This window comes from Berghia stephanieae, chromosome 4 (assembly GCF_034508935.2).
Source record: "Berghia stephanieae isolate SIO BIC M18660-M18661 chromosome 4, UCSD_Bste_1.3, whole genome shotgun sequence".
NCBI lineage: Eukaryota > Metazoa > Mollusca > Gastropoda > Nudibranchia > Aeolidiidae > Berghia > Berghia stephanieae.
Window position 1 is genome coordinate 75,180,633 of NC_088363.1, and position 23,233 is coordinate 75,203,865.

Consider the following 23,233-nt stretch of genomic DNA (forward strand, 5'->3'; position numbering starts at 1 on the left):
TTTGGGGAAGTCTAAATGTTTATTGGCTACACAATTGGGCAGGATAAACGTAGATTCATTATACAAGATACATGATAAGTGGCATACATAGAGGTCTCCCTTACACTAGTAGTACAAAAAATATTTTTAAAAAAACCAAAAAAAAAAAAACCTTCCATATACAGGCATCCTTCCATTCATGCTTACGTATATTCAGTACATTTTTATAACAGTATTATCAGGTGATAATGAAAATACAGAATAAGTGGGTTTTTTTTTTTGTTTTTTAAAATATTGATGAATAGTAAAAAAAAAAAAAAAAAGCAAACAAAACAACATACAAATACAAAATAAATAAAACAAGACTACCATAAAAATTAAAACGCAACTGTTCCAGCTGGTTGAATCAGCTTTAAATCACTTAAAGCAGACGATCTACTACACTGGTCCTACACAGCATAATAATACATCATAATAAACAACGACCAGTATGTTATCTCATCTCAATTTCTTTTATTATCACAAATTCACATGTATGCTATTCCATATACAAAATACCAGAAGTATTTGCCAACACACTTAGTTACTGTGTGAATGAATATATCACATAAAACAAGCTGGAAATGTAGAATGCTATCATTTTTGCATTTTGAATGCATTAAAACAAGAACACAATGTAAGGGTTCTTTTATTATAACCCTCAAACATTTTATCGTTAATTTTTCTGAACATATGTTCCTGTTTTTAAGGCTTTTACTGCACTTGCAACACTTTTAGGTCATTTCAGCACCAGTAAAAAGAAGGGAAATGGGATGTAGAAAAAAAAAAAGATTTACAATTAAAACACTCCGAGAAAAAATAAAACAAAGGAGACTGGTTCAAATAGGGAATAGAAGTAGATTCCAAAAGCAAATTACAATCTATTTGGTTTAAGAACACTTAAACGGCCCATTTAGATTTAAGCACAGGGCCAATCTAAAAGGAACACATTCAATCTGTTTTTTTAAATACCAAACTATCGGAAACCAATAATATACAATCGACAGTTAATCAAGGACTCTGGCCAAAACCAGGACAAAAAATAATTTCATTCCAGGACAAAGACAGAAAGGAACCCGGAGAAGGAAGTAGATATAAGGGGATAGAAGACATAGCAATGGTGACACCCCCCCCCCCCTCCCCTTTGCCTCCAATGAGATATCAAAAGACCATACGCAGGAGTAATTTTTCTTGTTCTTTCATAAGACCTTAAGAATTGTTGTTTTAATATTATTAATATAATTTTTATCTTAGCTGACCGGATGCATGCCGATATGCAATTATTGCACATATCTTTTTAACTATGAAATAAGGGGTTTAATAAAATAGGATGATTTGATTTCCCTATAAACAGGGGGAACAATAATAAAATTTTGCTTGTTTTAATGGTTAAAACAAAGGGAGAAAGGTTTATAAGAGAAGACGAAAGCAGACCCTAGTGGCAGTGTATTTTTGCACAACACAAGACATTGGCAAAAATTTACATTGATAAAAATGGAATTGCAGTCCTACAGATGCATCAAAATGGGTGATGTTTGAAAATGGAGAACTAATAATAGGAATAATTTGGATCAAAAAACACTTATAAAACAACTGCTATCACATTATCATTAGCATCCAAATGCAGTAGCGTTAATTAACTTTAAAGAGTTAAAACTTTGCTACAACAGCGCCAAAGGACATGAAGATACTACTCAGCCAATCGGATACCAGTTTTTTTATTTTTATGTTTTTATGAGTTAAACAGCGCTTGTGACACAAGAAGCCATTTCAGCATATAAACATGTTGTGATTGGTTACAATTGACAGGATACACTGTCAGGGGCCGAAAGAGACATTAATAAATATATCTACACAATACATTAAAGCAGCACTTGCAATCATAGTAGAAATAATTTGTTCCAAAACAAAGATAAAATAAAAAAAAAAAAATAAAATGATAAGAAAAATTTAAATACAACATCCAAGCAAACACACAATCAGTTGATGCTTGAGAAATCACAATAATTGGAATTTGTCCATTTATACACAAATGCTTTGCGATAACTTTAAACAAACGAAAAAACAGTACAAGAAAAAAAGAAAAAGAAAAAGAAATCATAGATGATGTAATTCTACTACTAGTGCATCATTGATCAATAAAAACAAAACAATTCAACGATAACCGATCATTGATCATATATTAAACTTGACATAACACAACCCTTGTTATTTGACAGCCACAAAAACAAATCATACATGAACATTAACTAAATGACTACATTTCATGAATATTGCAACAACAATTTTTCTGGGTTTTTTAAAATTATCATTTTGCTCCATAAAAGAATAATTACGGTGGAATGATAAACTTGAACACCAATAAGCTATCACTACCAATGTAATCTAGACTACACGTTTCTCAAAACAATCATCATTTTCATGTTCATCCCTATTTCAAGTTGTTTCTATTAAATATCTTAAGCATTGAGGGGCAGTTCAACAAATCAATATTAAGAAACCAACCTCAACTTTTATACCAGACAGATTACACTTGATCAGTGACACATAATTTTCTGTCAAATCATAATCTTCCATCATTTTCCTAACTACAATACAGACTTATTTTAATAAAAATAACAGTAACACAATGTCTCTGATTTGCAATCTGAGGGTCAAAAATAAAATAAAATGACGGGGAGTGCATATATAATTTTTGAAAGAGTAATACAATAGACATCATTTTGTAAAGTCATAAAACTAGATGGCAAGCTGAAAGATAAAAAGGAAGAAAACTACAGTAATGTCACACTATTTCTTTCCAAATCCTCCTACATAATCACCGAAAAACATAGAACATCTAATCTTCTATAAAAGACAGTAAAGGGGAAAATAATTTTGTATCCATCAAGAACTCTGCATTCCGACATCAATTGACTCTATGATGCATATATTGTACTGTACATATTGAATCATTGATATATTCTACAGAAAGTATAATTTAGAAACAGATCTACAGTAATTTTTTCTTTGACAGGCAGAAAAGAAAAGAGATTAAACTTAAAGTGCAAAATTCACATAAAACTTTCTCTTCAATTCTTTTTGTATCTTATTCCTTCTTCTACAGAAGAACATAATTGCTTTGATAGCGAGTCAACCATAGGAGCATGTTATGGCTAAAATACAACCTCCTTTCATAGCACTCATTAATGTCACTGCCTTTCAATATAATAAATGTATTTTAAAATGCAATCTATTGTTTAAATATACACTTGGGTTTAAATTATGATTATTTCCCCATTTCATATTAATGACTTTCCTTTCTTTGCGCATTCTAAAACAACATGTATGGTTTATGTAACTTTGTAACCTTGTGTCAATATTATGTGCTTAGCTTTCAAAACTGTTGGTCTTATCTTTAGTGTAACTATTACAGCTTTCATTTCCTCTTCAATATCATAAAGTTCTAGGAGATATTACAATAAAAAATAACAAGTCATTACATCCAAGTACTGTTGAAACAGGATTTAACTGATATTCTAGACTTAATATTACTAATAGTATTTCTGGTAATTTCTCTAGACAATTTAAATGGTATAACATCATGGGCCCTGGAAATCAAAAAAATATCTGGTCCTCTAGCATCGTGTCTCATACAATCCACTACGTCCAATGTATCTCACCCACTTGATGACATCATGGTCATTGTAGTTCATTTTAGCCTCAAAAACTTTCAAGAATCGCACTTTGAAGCCAGATGGAGCAAAGGGAACCTGGAAGAAGATTGTAATGTTATATTATATACTATTATACCACTCCAGTTACATAAACGAAGGGAAATGAGAACATTGTATAAAAACTTTTACGTATACATGTGTTAATAGCTAAAATAAGTAGTCCTTCAAAGTCATTAGGCCCATGTAGCCAGAGTTTACCCCGGTTTCTATAGTATGAAACAGAAAATAGCAATTGCTTGCTATCCTTAAGATAGGACACTAGTCTATCGCTACTTTCTGCCTAATCTAATAGATCCAGCTACCCCAATCACTGCTGGATGGGCAGGAGGTCTGAAATAATTCTTGATTTCAACCAGGATCGATCTTGGTCCCTTTGCGTGTGAAGTGATCTACCAACTGAGCTATAATTTGACCCATTGATAATGCAATGCCAACTATTCTGTCCAAATTAAAGGGGAAGAAGTGAATAGACAATTCAGCTGACTGAAAGTTGACACAATGACAAATAGCAGTAATTTTGGCTTTTGAAATTAAAACACTAAGTGTCAAAAACAGATGCATCACTTGTATATTTTTTCATATCACATTTGTCCTACGTCTTCAAACAGTGGCATGGATCCATGCACAATGCACTGATCCATAAACTTTTGATTAACTCACTGGATATATATATGAAATAAAAATCCACTCATGATATATCCATTCATAATCTGTTCCTAAGGGTGGCTGCAACACTTCAAGGTGGTTTTCAAAACATTCACACATAATTCACATTGATAATCTAAGTAGCTACACCAAACTGGTGATCATTAGCCATCTGCGTGCTTATTTTCATAAATATAACACTTCTGTCTTTAATTGCAAGGTGTTTTACGAGACTTATCAAATTAAAAAAAATATCATTTAAAAGCAAAATTACTGCCATTTCCATTGGTCTGACATTTGTTTTACAAAAACCATACACCTGCAGATTTGCCCAACTTTCACTTTTGTCAAGTCCCTCACTGCACGGCTATGGTGCAGGGTTGCCAAATTCAAAAAATGGCATTTTTAAAGTCTTTTTTGGCATGAAAAAATCAGGTTTGACATTTTGGCATTATATTTTTCAAAACACTTAATTTTGCCAATTTAAAGACAAATTAACACCAATTTTATAGCGCAAATTTTGCCATAAAAATGAGAGATGAGATGAAATACCCTCAGGCTGTGACAAATAAACCTGAAATTTCTTTCTCTTTAGTGCATCAACATAATCATAATAATACTTTAATCCTGTCAAACTGATTGGAATAAAAACGTCAAAACACACAAAGATACTTTGATGTAAATTTAACTTGGAAACATTCCAAAACATCTGATGGATTTTGACGTGGACAAATCCCAAAATTAGAAGGATTATAGACTGCCACTTATTTATTTTAATGGTTTACTACCGTGGAAATTAAATTAGACCGAGACATATCTTTTGAGACATCAAAGGCCAAAATCGGTCCAGGGTTAACAAACATATCCTTCCAATTTGACAGATGAAATAAAATGAATTCAACCATGACTTAAAAGCATTTCTTCTGATTGGACAGATAAAATAAAATGAGTTCACTCAGATTTATTCCATAAACTTTTAAACCCGTGAGAATATTTTACAAACCTAAAATTATGCCACTTAGCTAAACAAATACATTATACATGCTACAGTCCAGTAATAAAGCTTGTTGACAAATTAATTCTTCCAATTGGACAGATAAAATAAAATGAGTTCAACCATGACTGAAATCATAAGATATTTTGTTGACAAACGTATTTGACAGATAAAGTACTATCAATAAGTTCAGAAAAGTGAGTGGAGCAGGCACTTATGTTGGTAACAACAAGATATGAAGTGAATAGAAAAGTGCCAGAAGACAATAGAGAATAAAAATTTTTTCGCGGCGGTGGTGGGGTTTGAACCTGCGACCTTATTGGTACGACAACTCCGCCTGGCAGGTGAGAGCGTGGCTCTACCGTGTGAGCTATCCACGAACACAAAAATATTCGTTTCAAACTCAAAGTCATTACTAGATCCCTCTCTCACCCACTTCTTGAGACCGCCGATTCGTTCGTGCACCACCATCGCGAATAATTTTGACCAGCAGTTAAGCTTAATAGCCAATATTCTCAACACAAACATATAACATAGAAACGATTGAGACATTGAGTATGCTCCGGTGTATGGGGTGAATTTTTAATTCAGAAAAGTGAGTGGAGCAGGCACTTATGTTGGTAACAACAAGATATGAAGTGAATAGAAAAGTGCCAGAAGACAATAGAGAATAAAAATTTTTTTTCGCGGCGGTGGTGGGGTTTGAACCTGCGACCTTATTGGTACGACAACTCCGCCTGGCAGGTGAGAGCGTGGCTCTACCGTGTGAGCTATCCACGAACACAAAAATATTCGTTTCAAACTCAAAGTCATTACTAGATCCCTCTCTCACCCACTTCTTGAGACCGCCGATTCGTTCGTGCACCACCATCGCGAATAATTTTGACCAGCAGTTAAGCTTAATAGCCAATATTCTCAACACAAACATATAACATAGAAACGATTGAGACATTGAGTATGCTCCGGTGTATGGGGTGAATTTTTAATTCAGAAAAGTGAGTGGAGCAGGCACTTATGTTGGTAACAACAAGATATGAAGTGAATAGAAAAGTGCCAGAAGACAATAGAGAATAAAAGAATAATTCACCCCATACACCGGAGCATACTCAATGTCTCAATCGTTTCTATGTTATATGTTTGTGTTGAGAATATTGGCTATTAAGCTTAACTGCTGGTCAAAATTATTCGCGATGGTGGTGCACGAACGAATCGGCAGTCTCAAGAAGTGGGTGAGAGAGGGATCTAGTAATGACTTTGAGTTTGAAACGAATATTTTTGTGTTCGTGGATAGCTCACACGGTAGAGCCACGCTCTCACCTGCCAGGCGGAGTTGTCGTACCAATAAGGTCGCAGGTTCAAACCCCACCACCGCCGCGAAAAATTTTTATTCTCTATTGTCTTCTGGCACTTTTCTATTCACTTCATATCTTGTTGTTACCAACATAAGTGCCTGCTCCACTCACTTTTCTGAATTAAAAATTCACCCCATACACCGGAGCATACTCAATGTCTCAATCGTTTCTATGTTATATGTTTGTGTTGAGAATATTGGCTATTAAGCTTAACTGCTGGTCAAAATTATTCGCGATGGTGGTGCACGAACGAATCGGCGGTCTCAAGAAGTGGGTGAGAGAGGGATCTAGTAATGACTTTGAGTTTGAAACGAATATTTTTGTGTTCGTGGATAGCTCACACGGTAGAGCCACGCTCTCACCTGCCATGCGGAGTTGTCGTACCAATAAGGTCGCAGGTTCAAACCCCACCACCGCCGCGAAAAAAAATTTTTATTCTCTATTGTCTTCTGGCACTTTTCTATTCACTTCATATCTTGTTGTTACCAACATAAGTGCCTGCTCCACTCACTTTTCTGAATTAAAAATTCACCCCATACACCGGAGCATACTCAATGTCTCAATCGTTTCTATGTTATATGTTTGTGTTGAGAATATTGGCTATTAAGCTTAACTGCTGGTCAAAATTATTCGCGATGGTGGTGCACGAACGAATCGGCGGTCTCAAGAAGTGGGTGAGAGAGGGATCTAGTAATGACTTTGAGTTTGAAACGAATATTTTTGTGTTCGTGGATAGCTCACACGGTAGAGCCACGCTCTCACCTGCCAGGCGGAGTTGTCGTACCAATAAGGTCGCAGGTTCAAACCCCACCACCGCCGCGAAAAAATTTTTATTCTCTATTGTCTTCTGGCACTTTTCTATTCACTTCATATCTTGTTGTTACCAACATAAGTGCCTGCTCCACTCACTTTTCTGAATTAAAAATTCACCCCATACACCGGAGCATACTCAATGTCTCAATCGTTTCTATGTTATATGTTTGTGTTGAGAATATTGGCTATTAAGCTTAACTGCTGGTCAAAATTATTCGCGATGGTGGTGCACGAACGAATCGGCGGTCTCAAGAAGTGGGTGAGAGAGGGATCTAGTAATGACTTTGATTTGAAACGAATATTTTTGTGTTCGTGGATAGCTCACACGGTAGAGCCACGCTCTCACCTGCCAGGCGGAGTTGTCGTACCAATAAGGTCGCAGGTTCAAACCCCACCACCGCCGCGAAAAAATTTTTATTCTCTATTGTCTTCTGGCACTTTTCTATTCACTTCATATCTTGTTGTTACCAACATAAGTGCCTGCTCCACTCACTTTTCTGAATTAAAAATTCACCCCATACACCGGAGCATACTCAATGTCTCAATCGTTTCTATGTTATATGTTTGTGTTGAGAATATTGGCTATTAAGCTTAACTGCTGGTCAAAATTATTCGCGATGGTGGTGCACGAACGAATCGGCGGTCTCAAGAAGTGGGTGAGAGAGGGATCTAGTAATGACTTTGAGTTTGAAACGAATATTTTTGTGTTCGTGGATAGCTCACACGGTAGAGCCACGCTCTCACCTGCCAGGCGGAGTTGTCGTACCAATAAGGTCGCAGGTTCAAACCCCACCACCGCCGCGAAAAAATTTTTATTCTCTATTGTCTTCTGGCACTTTTCTATTCACTTCATATCTTGTTGTTACCAACATAAGTGCCTGCTCCACTCACTTTTCTGAATTAAAAATTCACCCCATACACCGGAGCATACTCAATGTCTCAATCGTTTCTATGTTATATGTTTGTGTTGAGAATATTGGCTATTAAGCTTAACTGCTGGTCAAAATTATTCGCGATGGTGGTGCACGAACGAATCGGCGGTCTCAAGAAGTGGGTGAGAGAGGGATCTAGTAATGACTTTGAGTTTGAAACGAATATTTTTGTGTTCGTGGATAGCTCACACGGTAGAGCCACGCTCTCACCTGCCAGGCGGAGTTGTCGTACCAATAAGGTCGCAGGTTCAAACCCCACCACCGCCGCGAAAAAATTTTTATTCTCTATTGTCTTCTGGCACTTTTCTATTCACTTCATATCTTGTTGTTACCAACATAAGTGCCTGCTCCACTCACTTTTCTGAATTAAAAATTCACCCCATACACCGGAGCATACTCAATGTCTCAATCGTTTCTATGTTATATGTTTGTGTTGAGAATATTGGCTATTAAGCTTAACTGCTGGTCAAAATTATTCGCGATGGTGGTGCACGAACGAATCGGCGGTCTCAAGAAGTGGGTGAGAGAGGGATCTAGTAATGACTTTGAGTTTGAAACGAATATTTTTGTGTTCGTGGATAGCTCACACGGTAGAGCCACGCTCTCACCTGCCAGGCGGAGTTGTCGTACCAATAAGGTCGCAGGTTCAAACCCCACCACCGCCGCGAAAAAATTTTTATTCTCTATTGTCTTCTGGCACTTTTCTATTCACTTCATATCTTGTTGTTACCAACATAAGTGCCTGCTCCACTCACTTTTCTGAATTAAAAATTCACCCCATACACCGGGAGCATACTCAATGTCTCAATCGTTTCTATGTTATATGTTTGTGTTGAGAATATTGGCTATTAAGCTTAACTGCTGGTCAAAATTATTCGCGATGGTGGTGCACGAACGAATCGGCGGTCTCAAGAAGTGGGTGAGAGAGGGATCTAGTAATGACTTTGAGTTTGAAACGAATATTTTTGTGTTCGTGGATAGCTCACACGGTAGAGCCACGCTCTCACCTGCCAGGCGGAGTTGTCGTACCAATAAGGTCGCAGGTTCAAACCCCACCACCGCCGCGAAAAAATTTTTATTCTCTATTGTCTTCTGGCACTTTTCTATTCACTTCATATCTTGTTGTTACCAACATAAGTGCCTGCTCCACTCACTTTTCTGAATTAAAAATTCACCCCATACACCGGAGCATACTCAATGTCTCAATCGTTTCTATGTTATATGTTTGTGTTGAGAATATTGGCTATTAAGCTTAACTGCTGGTCAAAATTATTCGCGATGGTGGTGCACGAACGAATCGGCGGTCTCAAGAAGTGGGTGAGAGAGGGATCTAGTAATGACTTTGAGTTTGAAACGAATATTTTTGTGTTCGTGGATAGCTCACACGGTAGAGCCACGCTCTCACCTGCCAGGCGGAGTTGTCGTACCAATAAGGTCGCAGGTTCAAACCCCACCACCGCCGCGAAAAAATTTTTATTCTCTATTGTCTTCTGGCACTTTTCTATTCACTTCATATCTTGTTGTTATCAATAAGTTCACACATATTGATTTATTCCATAAACTATTACAATCCGTGAGGAAATGTTTTACAAACCTGATTGGACAGAATGACTGATCATTATCCTTAGCAAATTTTACAAATAATCATTTGAGTCAATGGTTGATAAAATTACCCTTAAAATAGAAAAAGTTCGCAGGTTACTTGTATATCATTCTGTAAATTAAAAAAATAGTTTTATAATTTTTAGATTTGCCAGTAATTCTGTGTTCATTGACAAAAATTTAACATGAGCTTTTTGGAACAATTATGACCTCCAACCCTATATTTTTTTTTTGAAACAGTAGATCTATAACTATAATGACAAACTTGCCAGGATCCCGTCTAATTGACATACATCATTAACTTTGCTCGTTACTTTAAATAATTTTTTTACAAAATTCCCATCAATTAAAATATAAACAACAAAACAATTGAAGTTAAATGGCATAATGTTATAAATAAAAATGGTATATCAAATAATGAGGAGTCAAGCTTTTAAAGAGTTCAGTCACATTTAATAGAGTACAAGAGTCCCAATGCACATTAGCAAAGGCACACAATAGGGATAAAAAAAAAAAAATCATAACAGCTCTTGTTTGGGATATAAGTGAGTGACTTGTATCTGCACATGCTTTTCTTGAAAGGAATTAATTTAAATACCTAATCACAAATCATGTTTTATCATTAAAGACTGGCTGAGACACTCACCTCAAAGTTCATAGAGATAGGTGGACGAGTCCATTTTTTGCCTTTATCACTGGTATTAAGTAGCTCAATCTCTGCACTCAGTTGGCATTCTTTCATACCTCCCATACGCTTGATTCTATGAAATGGAATGTTATCAGAGGATCAAATAGAAAATGAATAATATAAGTTGATTTGTAGTAAAATAACAGTATACAGAAGACCTTTTTCTAACAGTCGTGATAAAGCCTATGGAGCTCACGTTTATTCCAATTGTGTAGCATGCATTTGAAACGATGCACATCTATTTTAAAGCACTTCCAACAAGATGTAACAGACCTAGCTATCCGGTAACTGTTGAGTGGATAATGAAGACTGTGCACAATATGTCCTACCAATCTAAGGATATACCGTCAAAGGTGCCTAATCACCTGGCTCTAGCCCTCAGGACAAAATTAGGTTGAGTTGTAAGTCTAAGACAATACCACGACGACACAAAATAGCAGTATTATCAATACAAAATAATTGTTTGTTTTGTTTTGTTTTTGAGGGTTTTGCTTGCAATACATTAAGGTCATATCAGCGCCAGTAAAAAGGGAAAAAATGGGATAGAAAAAAGTTCTAGAATTACAATTAAAGCATCCAAGAATAAGGCAGACAAAGGGGAATTGGTTCAAAAGGGAACAGATGTAGATTTTCCAAGAGCACACTATCAGTGTACTTAAATTGAGATCACCTAAAAGTCTCATCTAGACACAAGCACAGGTCAGCACTAAGAGGAATACACTCAAATGTTTACAAATCATATATAATACATAAATAAAACATAATAGAGTACATAACAGAGAGATGATTAACAAGGAAAAAAAATATCATCTCCCAAAGCTAACTATACATTTGACTGTTTCCCTACCAGCCAAGGTATCCGCCAGGGCCAGGACAAAACCAAGTAAACTATTTCCAAGACAAAGACAGAAAGCATGTTGGAAAACAGACATAGGGGGATAGAAGACATAGTATGTACCTCCCTGCCCGCTATGGGAGGTCAGGATCCCCACCCAGTACAAAATAATTCTCTAAGAAGAAAAAAAAATGATTTCGTTAATCAGAGTATTTTTAAAAAATATGTATATAAAATTTTGAACAGAATAAAATAACAATCCAAGAGAAAACACATATGTTCATTAGTACAAAGGTGAACAGGTTGAAATAAAATAAATAAAAACAATAAGCATGTGAATAAAAATATAAATTTATGGGTTAAAATTCTTGGATCAATCAAATACTCACTTCCAGACTATTGCATTTTCACTGGCTTTGTATTTGGCCTTTCCTTTCATACAAATAACTTGCACACCACTTGTATTTAATGGGGTTGGAATGCGAACCTGAAAATAGTAAAATAATTAATTAATTCATCTTGTAAAATTTCTTTCTTTTACAAATACATCTTAGAAGAGCAAATGACTTACAGGACTAATGCATTACACTTGCAAAGGTCATAAGAAATTGTGGCCTCAACTGTTTTTATCCTTATGATGAAAGCTCTCCATCTATCTCACAATGGTGGAATTGGTTTCATACGCCTTCATTCTATTATCAATACCATAGGGAGACAGATGTGGTGATATTTCCATAAATTCTTGTGTAGCTTTAGATATCTTATCATGCCTATATTTGTATCAAGTTGAGTGTTACGATGAAGAAAATTCGAGTAGAAGCAAGCTCTGTTCCATTACCGTTATAGCTACCACAATAGAAATGGGTGTTGTCAAGTAAGGTTGCTCCATTTATGAATGCCATCTACAACATCCTTAATTGGGATACCACTTAATTGGAAATATTTATAAGAGACATTGTTGTTCCACTAATGTGGTGTCAACTTAATACGTTGCAATTTGTATCTGACTATGAAGACCATCTAGTATTAATATTCTGATATAATTTTACAATATAACATACAAAATTTAACAAATCTACAACTCACAATGAACTGTCGTCAGCTTAAATAATATCACACTAAATGAATTGCTGAAAGCCATTTGAAATCAATTTAAAAAAAACTGATATGACAGAAACAAAGAATGGAAACTAATTTTTTTTAATAAACTCGATCCATATATGATCTATTAGTGATTTTAGCACAGCTAAGATTCATAAAATTATTTAATTGATACCTTTATGTATTCTGTTGCATATACTGTTCCATGGTGTCTGATGATGTTTATGTAAGAATGGAAATTCATGCGTGATGATATCATGATAATCTATCCTGTCCTTGTTGCTTTACAAGCCATTGTTGATTATCTTTTAAAAGTATCGTTTTGTAGTTTTAGTGGCTAAAAATCAACCATAAAATCAGATGTATCAAGCAAGACTTTTTAATTCCCTTCTGGTGTATCTCATACTCATAATTTAAATTATAGTAATGATGACAATTACAATCTTAAACACTGTAAAACGGCTATCAACCTTTTCTTTCAACATCAAATATATGAATTATTGTCTGTATGTCCACTCCTTGAAAAGTTGTATATGGCACATTTTAATATAATCCAAAATACCATTCGAATCAGAAAAATAAATTTCAATATTCAATATCAATGATATCATTTATTTTGCAAGTAAGGAGTTTTTACCTCCACTTTTTGAGCCAGGAGAGAAGGTTTGAAATTTGACTTGACAACTATTTTAACTTCCATCTTTTGTCGGCCAACCTCACGGACAAGGGGAATAACCCTAAAAGGCAGACTTATATCTTTGGTAGTACGGTACCTGAAAAAAAAAAGTAAAATGCTAAATTTAAATCCTGTATCATAACCAAAAAAAAAAAAAAAAAAATTAATTACCACAGTTTATTTCATTCTGCACTGTGCCACTTCTCACACTTTATCCTTTAGTTCATTACTTGAAAACAACGGTAATTACTCAATTTGAAAAAAACAATGCAAGATTTATTAGTCCAATGAGAAATGGCGGAACAAACAAAGAAACAAAGGATGCCCTCAAGCTTCATTGTTTATGCAACAGAGAAAAGGGTGGATAGGAAATAGATCATATAGTGTACTTCACACTTTCCCTCGCTTACACCTCATTTTTGAGACTTACATAACTTTTGGGACTAAGCTGCAATTTGCGGTTTGTGAAATAATCTTTAAAATGGGTAAGTAGAAGAGATATTGATTCAAAATAATATTATGTGTAAAATTTCACCGAAACATGCATATATTCTAATCTAATTTGAATCATTATTTAGCAAAGAAAAAAAAGAAAAGTTAGGCATGTTTGGTATCATTATCTTTGGCGTTATCTTCCCTACACTGTTAACTGTTGTGAACATTAATTATTTTAAAATGATTTCATGTTGACGATTCTGTTATTTTTATGTCATCAAATTATGTAGTTTTAACATTAAAGCTGATTTTCTCAAAATAACAGACCCCAGCTACCTTTAACTAACCATATCTCAAAAACTAGTGAAGATATTGGCAAAATTTAAAGACCGTTATGACCAGGGACGATTGCAGATTGAAAAAAAAAAACAAACAAACCAAAAAACAACAACATAAACTCAACTTCCACAGAGGGCGACATTTGGTATGCTTTCCTATGCCAACACACAAATCATTTTATAGTTTTGTTTGATTTTCAAATCTATCTCTCCACATTCAGGAATGGATGAAGTTGTATATTATTTGCCAACTAAGTAAATTACATTTCATGTCATACCAAACAATGCTTACACAGCAATAGCTGCCAAGCTATAAATATAACTAGACAACAAAACTGAGGAAGAGATGATTTTTCATTGGGTTCCATTCTGGGATGAAGTTAACAATTTTCGATATCCTAAATAGAAAAATTAGATCTGTTTTGTTTTTGAAATGTAAAGAAAAATATATTTGAAATTACATACCTCATTAATTCAAATTCTCCATCAGGCGGTATGAAGCTGATGCTGTGCTCTGTTTCAAATTTACTAAGTTTGACACACTGATGAAACTGACAGTCATCAATGGCAATTGATGTTTTACTTGCTGTACTGCAAGCAGAAGTAAACAAGAAAGACAATAAATTACGAAAGGGGATGGTTTCTAATTCTAAGAGATTTAAAGATGAACATTCCAATGAGTCTTGGTTAAAAGTTGATCACATGAGTTAGTCTTATAATTTCAGAGATTGTGACGTCAAACAATATTTTGTAAGGAGTCATATTTGATATTAGGTGACATTGCCAAGATTACACTTATTTTTCTTTTAAAAAAATAAAACATAAAATTTGAAAAAATGAAAAAAAAATCTGAATTTGGCCAATTACGGCTCCAAAAACTGTACTTGTGATTATGTACAAAATGATGGCAGTATAATTTAGATCTAATTATTAAAAGACTTTGGCTATGATATCTATTTCTTATTATCTCAAAGCTCTGGAAAATAACTTAGGCCAAAAAAGTACCTCATTGACAATATGTTGAACCATCCCAATCATAGTCTAAAATACCCAACTTACCCTCCTCTTGAGCTATCATCTAGACTGCTTTTTCCTTTACTCTCCATCAATACTTTGTCATTGATACCGAACTTGCACTCTGGCATACCACTCAAGTAACTCTTCATCACAATGCGACCGGCCACATGGGCACTCAATACTTGACCTGAAATATTTGTGATAATCATTGGTTGGGAACCATTAAATGGAATTTGCTAATCTATTGTTCCATCAAACATTAAGTATCATTTACATAAAACAAAGCTTATGGCAAGAAATATCTATTAATGAATCATTGCTTTGATCACAAAATGTAAATCCCTCAAAAACATGTGCTATGTAACCTAAGATGTATGATGTAAATTCAAAGATCCTGCCTTTTAACAAGATCACACACAAGCATGGTGTTGATGACACTTTGCTTTTGATTACACCATGCCACCTCAACCACCCGACCTGAATCCATGGATTTCACAATTTGGATTTCTTTGACTGAGAAGTATTATAGTGGACAAGTTTAGGTCATATCAGCGCCAGTAAAAAGGAAGAAAATGGGATGGAAGATTAGATTTTAGATTTACAATTAAAAGCATACAAGAAAAGTAAGACGAAGGGGAATTGGTTCAAATAGGGAACAGATGTAGATTCCAAGAGCATCTACCACCTAAAAGTCTCATTCAGACACAAGCACAAGATCCTACTAAGAGGAATACACTCAAATGCTTACATTCAAATCAAATATAAAAATACATAACAGAGAGATGATTTACAATGAAAAAAATATCATATCCCAAAACTTAAACAATACATCCGTCATTCGACTCTTTCCATCCCAGCCTTGACTGCAACAAGGGAAAGGACAAAACCAAGTAATCACATTCCAAGACAGACAGAAAGCAACTTGGAAAACAGATAAAAGGGTATAAAAAAACACTGTGAGTTCCTCCCTGAAAGGTCAAGAACCCCATGTGAGTGGGCTATATTATAGAGACGATTTCTTACATGATGAAATGCTGAAAATAATGTTTATGGCGACATAATTAATGTTTGCTAAAAATGGCAACAAATGTTAAGATCATCACCATTTTACTCTCCGCAGTGTTGTATCATGTTTCTCTGATATTGTATTTCTGAACAGGTTTTGAAAAAATCACTATCTTTATTGTTTCTCAATTCATATTCATAAAATTTTGATAATCTACGTATACATATTTGCTTTATTTGCATTTTGAATATGAAAGAAATCTAATGAAGAGTCTCAGAGATACAAGCCGACAAAAAGCGGCACATTTTTTTCTGACCACCTGATATATATAATATAATATACTTTTTTTTTTAATGGATAGATTATATATTCCATTCATCTCATGTAAATAATAAAGAATTACCTTGTGGTGACATGAGCAGATTGACAGACTCTAGCACATCAAGGAACAGTTCATTTCTCCTGTACTTGATGCCTTCCCTTCTCCAGCCAATCTGTCCTGTTACTTGAGATGTAATTTGGGCTGTCTCCTCTTTGCTCTACAATAGTAAAATTCAAAGCAAATGACAAATGTTGACTCAAAAAGACCTCCTTGTATCAGGTATATTTAATTAAATGGAAATAAAATAGCTGCAAATCTTAATTATGGTATTTTAAGCATACGTTCAGTCGTGAAAGGCCTTGTGACTCAAGATAAAGTGAATCATCGGGATTTGATAATGATGATGATGATGATGAGAAGCAATAAACTTCTTCAAATCTTAAAAATCAAATGATGTCCTGATCACTCACCTGGGATTTAACACCTTGCTGAGTAATAAATGTTTTCAAAATTCCTGTGTCAGTATTTTGAGGGTAACCAAAATCGAGAATTTCTGAAAAAAAAAAATGCAAATGGACAAGGATCCAATAAAAATAATACTAGTCTCCAATCACAACTAAATCTTTTAACTTCAAAAAAAAAATAGTGGAGATTGTGAAATCAAGAAAACAATAAGTTTCCCACCATCTGTTCTAAGAAAACAATCGATTATTATTTGGACACATAAATTGATCCTTCGTTGGGACAGAAGGTCCTGATTCATATTTTTAACAATATCCCCTTTTAAGAAAGATTTTGGATAAAGAATTGATCCTCAGCTCATTCCACCTTTTGGTATTCCAGGTCCATTGTAACTCTAAATATGGAGACTCAGAAAAAAAATAATTTATATTTTAAAAATCGTTATGGCAAGTGGTAAAATCTGTATATCGGTAGATCAAAATTTTTGCCTATAAAAATTCGGATGATACAGATTAACTGCTATGAACAGCAGATCTGAATCAAACATTTATCAATGGTAAATCAAGAAATATGTTAAAGATACATGATTTAAGGTACAGCTTGGTCACTATAAATGAAACCTATGAAAATGTTTCACATACCATCCAAAATCTCATAGATTAAAACAAAGTTGTTCTTGATGTTCTCTTCTGAAATCTTCCCAAAATATGCAGCCATGACTTCACACATTTTGTGCAGGAATTCAAAAACCATGGCAGCATTGACATTCTGTTTCGTGACAGCAGCCACCCATATATTGGAACGCTTGATGTGGAAAAAACTTGTGCGAGCAATGTTGGTGACTGGAGACCTTACTTGCTGTCTGGCATGGATTACATTGACTCTGAAGGCATCTACTGCATTTCGTCTGAGAAAAAGTAAGAAAACATTGCATAATGTAAAGTCCAACCGGAAAATAAGTTTCAGTTTAAACTAAATAGATTATAAGGAGCTTTAATTTAGAATGAATAGTAAATAGCTGGATGAATTTCTTCCAAACCTCAACTTCCAATACTGTGGTATTTATCTGATTATAAGTACAGACCAAATCATTTCCATCAAGAAAGCAGTATAAGTAAAAGTTATCCGAGTTTATTCCCCCCCCCCCCCCCTCCCCCTCCAAATCACTGCCCTTCCATTGAGAATGGTTAAGGGCATTTTGATACCGGTTTGTAGTGAAAGAACCTTATAATGACTGGACGCTACTCTCTCAAACGTATTTGAGCATTACATTTCAGGACAAATATAACATTAGACTCTACTGCATTGTCTTTCCAAAATTAGTACCACATGATTTTGTACTGTAAAACAACATTCTCTTAATAGAGATGTGGGTTATCATTCCACCTACCCTATATCATCTCTAAAGACTCTAGAGATGAGAACTTCCCCTTTGTGGTTGTAAATGAAAAGTCCACCAATCATTTTGATGCTTGTTGTGCCTTTACCAGGTTAACTTGAGTTCTTTAACTTCCTGTAAGAAAAGAGCATTTGACAGATAAAAAGGATAATAAAATATTCCAAATTGTATTAGTCACTGCAGTTCTCTCGTTAAATTGGCGAGGCACCATCCTTATACAGTGGTTTACATGAATGTGTGCTAGCTGAATACTCCCCATTCCACCCCTATGACTGTTTTGCCTAGGTATTATCATCATAATACTTTCCTTAAAGTGTGCCAGCCTATTAGCTATATTGACGATGACAACAATAATAGAGTTCTATAAGTATAAGTATCTTTATCAATTAATATATATATATATATATATAATATATATATATATATATATATATATATATATATGTGTGTGTGTGTGTTTGTGTATATACATACACACACGCATACATATGCATACACCCCACAAATCTGTATAAACCCCTTAAAGAAACAGACATGTAAATAAATATATAAATATTCCAAAGAAATCAATAAGCCATGGAACAACAAATGAATAGAAACACCTGTGCTGGTAAAAAATTAAAAACTAAAAAAGAAACAAATTCAGGAATCTACAGAGCTTCTTTGTTAGGTTTGTCCTTTCACTTAACAAGTTCTATATATAACAAGTAGAAAAAGCTTAAATGAGATACGAGACCATTTGAAGTATAAAATAAGCTTATATATATGCATAATTCAATGCAAATCTTCAAAAATGGTGTGAAAGGTTTTTAGTGAAAACAAGCGTCTCATAACCAACTGACAAGATAAATATAGTACATAATAATGAAAAAAAATCTTTTTTTTTAATGCGACGCATCAGTGTGTGGCGATGTTGTATGTGTATCATACTGTCATAAAACTTCATTGTAGACAGATACACACGATATACACATACATAACTGTCAATGTCACACTAAATCAACAGTGGTCGAAATCACCCGGCGCATTTAAAAACATTTTAACTAAGTTGTTTTATGTTGGCTGGGTGAAATTAGTTTGAGGAAACTGTGTTCAAGGTAAAAATTAGTTCAATGAAGGAATGGTAAGATAACAAAGAATAATACATAAAAATGTTGGGATATTCGAATGAGTTCGAGGAAACCGTGCTCAAGGAAATCATAATCAAGTTAGTTGTATCAAAGAGATTTGGGAGTTTATCACATGTCCAGTCTAATATTATCAAGATTTGTTTCCCCTTTTTTTGTTTCAGTTTAAGTGGTCAGTTTTAACTTGGATATTAGGTAATAATGATAATGATATTATTATCAACCAAGCAGTTTGACTAGAGTCTGTAGAAAATAAGTACAGCTCACTCCGCTTTATCGCACACTCCCCTTATATGCTACACATTCCTGAAAAATGTAATTTTTTCTATATAATTTCTTCGCTTAATGGCACACCATCTCCGCTTCACCGCTATACCTTGATTGCAGTGACAATCAGCTACATGAAATCAACGATGATATTCCCGTTCCATACAACTATTCGATCAATTCTTTACAATGGACAACAATATACCCATCAGCAGTGAACTGACATCACAGGAGCTACTGAGATCCGTTCACCGCACAAAAGACAACGCCTGGATAATGAAGATGATGATGTATCATCAGAATGTGACAAACCACCCCTGACAAACACTAAAAAACTTGACATGATGGACAAACAACGCCGCTAAATCCAAGAAGAACGCTTGACAGATGATCTACATTGGCGGGATTGGAGACAAGCGTTTATAAACAGTTTGCACAGAATAGAAAACAATCAACGCTTCCTGATTATTGTCCTTACAAACAATATCACATTTTGTTGTCCGTAAAACATGAAAAAGCAAAGAACAAAACAAAGAAAACAAAAGGCAAAGAAAAAAACAAACAAAACAAAAAAGCAAACAAAGAACCAAAAAACAAAAGAAAAAAAAACAACAAAAACAAAAAAAAAACCCCAAAAAAGTTAGAAAACAAACTTTCTAATGAGGCTATGACTTGAATATGACGGTCCTAAGCCCATAGATAACCCAGAGGGGAAGGTCCTACATGAATTGAACATGAAAGCTGGGGCTTAAATGCTATTACTATTATTAGCTTCTCCGCTTGATTGCACACTCTGCTTAATCGACAGACTAAGCCGAATTCACGAGGGTGTGCTATTAATTAAGCAGAGCCGACTGTACTTAGTCTTGCAATAATAACAATCAAATTAAGTAAGCATATCTGCTTTCTCAAATGTGGAAATGAGAGAATAGCAAAGATTGTAAAAAGTGACAAAATAACTTTTTATAATAATCTATGTGATTAAATTACATAGAATTTTTTTGGAAAAAGGAATGAATCTTCAAATTTAAACTTTTTACATTGTTTTTGAGGTAGGAACAGAAAAGTTTTAAATTTGTATGGTACGCTTGTTTTAAGACGGAAATAAAGTTGCTAGGACTAGGAGAGGTGGCCCCCAAGTGATGATCCTTTTCAATTTTTGATCAAAATATGTCTGGTCTCTTCTTAAAGCAGACACTTTTTCCATCTCATCAAAATGGACAATTTTACTTGATTTGTGTAAAATGGTATACATGATGGTGTACTTGTCTGAGGCAGAAATAAAAATAGGGAAGGTGTCTGTTACTGTTACTGTTACGCCCATCTCTTTCAACTTTCACTTGTTTGGGCGTTGGGGGGGGGGGGGGAGTGATGATTAATAATGTGGTCATACTAGAGAGCTGAGCCGGTGTTACCAATACTTAGCTTCTATAACCAGGACAAATCATTCGTTTGGACAGAAAAATAAATAAAAACTTACCGCTTACCGTCAAAAGCAGTTTAGATTTGAAGATGCACTTGTTTTCTATCAAAAAACATTCGGTAATGGACAATCCTTGATGAATTTCAAAAGTTGTGTTGAAATTATATCCTAATTGTTTTCATTTTTAATTCCTCGCGAAATCGTTTTGGCCCCGTTTCTGTTATCAAGGTTCCGCCTAGCCAGGCAGGGTTGCCAGATAATTTTTGAGTAAGAGACCAAACTAGCTATAGCAAGAAGCCAGATTCCTCAGCAGGAGCCCAAATACCACCAAACCCACCTTAGCCTCGCGAAAACTCTTTAGATTTGTTAAACAATTTAGATAGGATAAGAAAAATTCGTATATATAGAAGCATTAGCAAATGCAATCTGTGGCGTTAGCACGTGTTGCATTTAGATATTTAGATTGCCAAATAAAATAAGTTTTACCGGTACCAGAGTAAAACGATATAACGGGGAAAGTCAGAGGAAGCCAAAAAGTTGGTTACAGGAGGCCAAATTTTGGGAGGCCAAATGGCTTGGGAAAAGGCCAAATTTCTCAAATTTGGCCACCAGGAGGCCAAACTAGCAACCCTGGCCCCAGGTTTTTAAAAAAGTTTATTGGGGAAAAGATACGGAACAAAGTGTCCATAGATAGGTATGCAATTTGGTGCATTAGTGCAGTAAAAAGGCCTTTTTTTCTTTTATTCAATAAACTTGACTGCTGGTGGACCCTAGGCCTCTCTACAAGTCCAAGAAATAATACTCACTTTTTCTCTGCTCCAACGAAAATATCTACCCCCTACCGGTCTAATTATTTGTAGCAGACGACAAATTTCTCAAAACGGTCACGTGACACTGTAAAAACAACACAGGAAGTCCATGAAAGCTTATTTACGGCATTTCCTTTGAACCGTGTAAACAACAAAATTTCGTTTTCATTCGACTCAACGGGTCAGATTGGCCGGTATTTTTTAACGAACTAAAGTTCTGAAAAATCAAAATGTTTCTTAGAAAGGTGAAAGATGCTAGTTTTTGAAACAGAGGTAGGTTTTTTAAAAAAATCTTTATATTTTACGTGAATGCATGCTCAAGGCGAGTTGGACGTGCAGCGGAGGTTGGTCGGCCAAAGGCGAGGCTCTCTAGTTCTATACGTTATACATGCTTGTCCGCCGTTCAAACACATTAATCAATACTCGAAATGTTGGTAAACCTAATCTTCGAGGCCGAATATTGGAGGAAGCCTATCATTAGTCAGTAACCGAACCCCAGCCTCGGCAACGGAGTATGAGTATGAGTAAAGTCAAAGATTGAAGTAAGTTGGATGGAACTGAAGAAATATCATATAATATGGCTGGGTTTTCAGTCTTTATCGATTATCTATCCTTCCGTAGGTTAAAGTTTTCTCTTGTGGATATTATTTATGAACCATAAATGAGAAGTATATACTCACACAACTAATTTCTTGACCTCTTGTGACTCGTAAAACATATCAAACATAACCGGTGAAAGTGGGTGTCTCCTCCGCCATCTTACTTCTCACGATTCGATATGCAGGGAACAGGAATGAGCACTAGTTGATATCGGTACTCAGTACTGACTAAGACGCCAGTCTTAGTAAGTACTTGATGAACTTGCTTCTTAATCGATAATTGTTGATACTAGGAAAACTGATTTGTTTAAAATTCAAATTAGTATAAAGCAGGACAGGTGGTATTTGATAACTTGCAATGACTTTTGCAAAAGACTTTTTAAAAGGAGGTCAAATTATCTCTTATCAACGAAAGCTGATTCTTACAAGTTATTTGTCATAATCGAGACACAGAATAAGACTGAAGTGGTGGCTGCTCAGAACACTATATGTATTCATTCGATGTATTATTCTTGTTCTTTTTAAAGGGACCCTAATATTAAATGTTTTAATAATACTCCCCAAAAAAGCATCTTTAATTAATGATAACTCCAAACCAATCAAAACACAGATTTTGGAAGGTCGGGTAAGTTTTCTTTGATGGATTTTATGCTTGGG

General features: G+C 34.9%; 1 protein-coding gene across 1 annotated transcript; it reads right to left on the reverse strand.

The window, feature by feature from the left end:
- On the reverse strand, positions 1 to 22,874 carry LOC144971243 (AP-2 complex subunit mu). Its single transcript, XM_078911800.1, has 11 exons — positions 22,658 to 22,874; positions 18,343 to 18,465; positions 17,594 to 17,859; positions 16,961 to 17,043; positions 16,572 to 16,707; positions 15,205 to 15,349; positions 14,611 to 14,736; positions 13,334 to 13,469; positions 11,985 to 12,082; positions 10,719 to 10,833; positions 1 to 3,770 (listed from the first exon to the last, which is right to left on the reverse strand). Exons 2-11 carry the CDS (start codon positions 18,414 to 18,416, stop codon positions 3,636 to 3,638), a joined length of 1,314 nt encoding a protein of 437 aa, XP_078767926.1. The 5' UTR covers positions 18,417 to 18,465; positions 22,658 to 22,874; the 3' UTR covers positions 1 to 3,635.
- Between the last annotated feature and the right edge of the window lie 359 nt (positions 22,875 to 23,233).

Bases quoted from the DNA above. Each gene is read 5' to 3' on its own strand.
- LOC144971243 (XM_078911800.1), bottom strand. From the start codon at position 18,416: ATGATTGGTGGACTTTTCATTTACAACCACAAAGGGGAAGTTCTCATC. The intron at 17,044-17,593 runs GTATGTGAAACA...TTTTTTTTTCAG, and splicing joins AATCTATGAGATTTTGGATG to AAATTCTCGATTTTGGTTAC. The intron at 13,470-14,610 runs GTATGTAATTTC...TTTTTTTTTCAG, and splicing joins GGAGAATTTGAATTAATGAG to GTACCGTACTACCAAAGATA.